This window comes from Plectropomus leopardus, unplaced genomic scaffold (assembly GCF_008729295.1).
Source record: "Plectropomus leopardus isolate mb unplaced genomic scaffold, YSFRI_Pleo_2.0 unplaced_scaffold29622, whole genome shotgun sequence".
NCBI lineage: Eukaryota > Metazoa > Chordata > Actinopteri > Perciformes > Serranidae > Plectropomus > Plectropomus leopardus.
Genome location: NW_024632293.1, coordinates 1 through 4246, shown reverse-complemented (window position 1 = coordinate 4246; position 4246 = coordinate 1). Strand labels below are relative to the sequence as shown.

General features: G+C 36.8%; 1 protein-coding gene across 1 annotated transcript; it reads right to left on the bottom strand.

Annotated features, from left to right (window-relative positions):
• Window positions 1-6: 6 nt before the first annotated feature.
• LOC121938485 (glutathione S-transferase theta-2-like) lies at window positions 7-4108 on the bottom strand (the record flags this gene model as incomplete). The annotated part of the gene is made up of 3 exons (XM_042481728.1): window positions 3806-4108; window positions 1067-1154; window positions 7-81 (listed from the first exon to the last, which is right to left on the bottom strand). Coding segments are annotated over exons 1-3 (269 nt in total), but the record flags the coding sequence as incomplete, so codon positions are not given.
• Between the last annotated feature and the right edge of the window lie 138 nt (window positions 4109-4246).

Below are 4246 nucleotides of genomic sequence, written 5' to 3'. Positions count from 1 at the left end.
CGCTGCTGCAGGTCAGCCGGATACCAGTGATCGGCCACCGACGACGAGTGTTTCTGCAGCAGATACTTCAGGATCGCAACGCTGCAACACACAGAGCGAAGAACAGAGGAGCAAATTAACGCTCGGACGTTTGTGAATCTGACTCACCTCGCTGCCGTCGAGCTGCACTGAAAATATTATCAGCAAAACATTATAAATGCATTTTTTCTGAGGTCAGACGGAACAAATAATGTGACCCACGACTGTCGCTGCCGGACAAATACAACATATGAATTCATTAATTAACCCTTTAACGCCTGGATGGACGTACGTTTTCTCGTGCTGCTTTCAGAAGCATTTGACAAGCTTTTAAACCTCTGAAACCTAAAAAAAAAACTTGGCAAGAAATGTCCCACAAACTTAAAAAAAAATAAAAAAATAAAGTAGTAAAAGGAGAGATGGAAAATGTTCATGGTGAAGATGCACAGAGAACTAGATTTATAATTCTCTTCATTAAATATGTCAAATGATGTTACAATAGTGAGAAAAAAAAAAAATATTTTTTAGCACTTTCTTGTATTCGTTCTCTTTTCTTTTTTTCTTTTGTTGTTTTTGTTTGCTTGTTTTAGGTTCGGTTTAATTTCTTTTGAAAACATGAAAATTATTTTTGATGATGTGCAGAAATTAATATTCATAATTCTCGTCATTAAATATTTAAGATTTTGTTACAAAAAAGAGAAAAAAACATAGATGTACATTTTTTAGCACTTTCTTGTGGCCATTTTCTTTTCTTTTTTTCTTCTGTTGTTTTTGTTTGTTTTGTTTCATGTGGTTTAATTTCTTTTTAACATACAAAGAAATTAGTAAAATTAGTAAAAAAAATTAAAATATGGCGATAAATGTTACAGAAAAAAGGCACATAAAAAAATGGCTGGTGTCTAAAACCTGGACGTACGGACGCTTGAAAACAGCTTTTCCAAAATATAAATATCAGGATCAAGCTTAAAAAAATGTTCTTTATGTAGCTAAGAGTCACTTTGTGGATGTAAAAAATTCGATCCTGAAGCAGATCAAACCATAGCTGTACCTCTCGGTCAGGACGAAGCCTCCGTCCTTCATGACAGGAACCTTCCTCACGATGCTGAGTTTTCCAAACTCCTCGCTGTACTGATGCCCTGAGACAAAAACACACACAGCAGCATCAGAAGCACAGAAATATTACGTTTGTAATGAAACGTAAATACAAAAGAGACGACAGGCACACTGAGTGAAAAGGGCTGTTCCACTTCTAAAAGAAGAAAATATCTGTTGAAAAAAGTTAGTCTCCTCTTTTCTTTCTAATCTGCTTTCTTCTTTTTATTTGCGACTTTAACAACCACAGCTTCAAAAATATGGATGTTTTTTTAAAATACTTAAAATCATAATGCTGCGTAATGCAGCTCCAGAACAATTTACAGGATTATTGCATTTCTTTCCTTTCCGTTTGTTTTTTTCCACATTGTTTTTGCGAAAAGAAAAAGAAAATAAATAATACTTCCATATCCACAGATGCACACTGTCTTGCACATATACATACAGTATGTGCCTTTAACCCTTTGAACCCCAAATTCTCTTCAAAAACATTGGAAAAGTCAATGAGCAAATTTCAAGAAATTGGTAAAAGGTAACAAGAAAACAACCAGTAAATTACTGTTAAAACAATAATAAAGAGAAATATTAAAAAATGAATAAAAAAAGGAAAATGTGTCCGGAAACTATATTTATATATTTATATAGATATTTTTTCATCACTCTTTTTAGAAGTTATTTCCTCGTTTGATTTTGCTTTTTTACTTTCTGTATTTATTTATTTTTGTCCTAATTTTCTTGTAATTTTGGGGCTTTTTTTTGCCAGTTTTTGGGTCATTTCTTGTGAAGTTGCTTGTTGCCTTACTCGACGTTTTTGAGAGAAATCAAGTGAATTTGCTCGGGTTTCAAGGGGTTAAATATTTACGTTAGCCTGTTTCTGTCCATCCCAAGCTCTGTAAGCAAACTTAACTAAATACACTGTAAGCGAGGGAGTGTACATTACCACAGGAAGTTAAAACAGTCGTCGGGTTATAAATTCGATCCATCTGATGGAATTTATTCTTTTAAATCTTCACGGAGACGGCCATCTTTTTCTAATCAGCTTTCAAACACGTCTCTTTCCTTTATTTTTGTTCCCCGGCACGTCTCTGTTCTACTCGATCACCTCAGGGACGCAGGAATGTTTTGTGTGGATGCTCTGACCTCCGCCCCGCAACATCCCACCCGCTGTTTGCTGGTAACGTCGGTCATCCAGGAGTTAACGTAACTCTACTCCTCGCTGGATGAGTCTGTCAGCTTTCTGGGTGAAATGTAAAAATGCAAACGGATAGCCCACAGGAGGAGTTTGCTTTTTTTAATGTTCATGCTTTCAGAACAAATTCCAGACCTGAGGGACGTTGAACTCTAAACGCCTGCGAAATGTTACAAAGACAGAGAGAAGAAATAAACGTGCAGATTTCTGCAGTTTATGCAACAAAGTCTGCAGGTGACTGAACTCGTGACTCAAACATCGGGTAAGTTTGTGTACATTTCTAAAAGCTCAAAATAAACTATGTTAAGTCAGGGACAGTCTGGATTATTTTAAGTGGGTTGTATGAGGTCTTTACACTGTCAGTGTTTTACAGTGATCCTCAACTTACAGCTCACGGGCCAAATCTGGCCCCCCATAGGGTGCTTAGTGGCCCCCCAACCGATTTCTAATTCACAATAAAAATAAAGTGATTCACACTGGGAATTATTTTGTATTTTTAGTATTGATAATAAAACAGCATCAAAATAGAGCTTGTTTATAAAAAAATTCCAATGTAGGATCCCCCTGACAGAGGTCCTAGCTAAGACCCTGATGTCCTAAATCTTAGAAATGTCCTAAAATCCAAGAAATGTCCTAAAATCCTTAAAATGTTACAAATTTGCAAAAATCAAATAAAAAATAATGTCTTAACATCCTGGAATTGTCTAAAATCTTAGAAATGTACCAAAGTCCTATAAGTCCTAGAAATTTCTGAATATCCTAGAAATATCCAAAAATCCTTGAAACATCCTAAAATCCTAACAATGTCCTAAAATTCTAGAAATTTCCTAAAATCCTCGAAAAAAAAACTTAGAAAATCTTTCTGCAATTAAAATCTTAGAAATGTGCTAAAATATTAAAAACATCCTAAAATCCAAGAAATTTCCTAAAATCTCAGAAATGTGCTGAAATATTTAAAACATTCTAAAATAGGAATTTCTGAAAAATCCTGGACACTTTCTAAAATCTTATCTAGGCAAAATTTTAGGCAACTAAAAAAGATTAATATCTGTTTAAGTGCACACAATATTAAAAGCATGTTGACCGTTAAATACTTTACAAAGGAGAGCTGAAGCTGTTGTTTCGCTCCCTTCAGGCCACCTTTGACGAAACACGTGATTTCACCTCACAGAACACAGAAGTTGCTGATCTGCCACAGACTTCATCAGACTTTTTTCTGCTATTTTGTGATTGAGTGAATCCGAACAAACCCGTTTAAAGGAAACACAAACTTTTTGTTACGTAAATTTTTATCAGTTTTGTACTAGTCTTGACATTTTTATCAACTACGCAATCTTTGATTTTATATATATATATGAATATTTTGTTATGAATGATTATGGTTATTTATAGGGAGGTATCTCCATAAGCCACATTTGTCCTCTAACCCCCCCGCACCATGTTTGAACTTTTTCTTTTGTCTGTCTTTTCAGTACGTCTTGTGTGTGTCTGTCAGTGCGGGATTACCTGCAGCGAGGTCCACATGCTTAAACTCAAAGGGAATCCCGACCGCTTTGGCGAACAGGAAGACGGAGCGGCAGGGCTGGGAGTGCAGGTCCAGATAGAGCTCCATGACGTCTCGCTCCGAGGGCTGCTGTGTCTTCAGTCGTCTCCTGCGCGTCTGTTATCCTCCGTCGGCCCAGAGCTCCGCCTCTCCTCGCTGTGAGGCTCGCTGATTTTTAAACGGTGGCGACAGTTCAAAGTGAGCGGGCCGTCCTGGTTGAGCGGTCCGACCTTTGGCCTCATCTTGGCTCAACATTTTGTAAACACTGCGGAGATTATCACATTTTTATCTGCTTGCCGTTCTTTTAAACTGTGAGTCACTGTCCTCTTAATAACGAGTTTATAGCAGCAGAGCTGGACTTACAGTCACTGATCACATGGAGACAGAGCTATATATAACTCTGT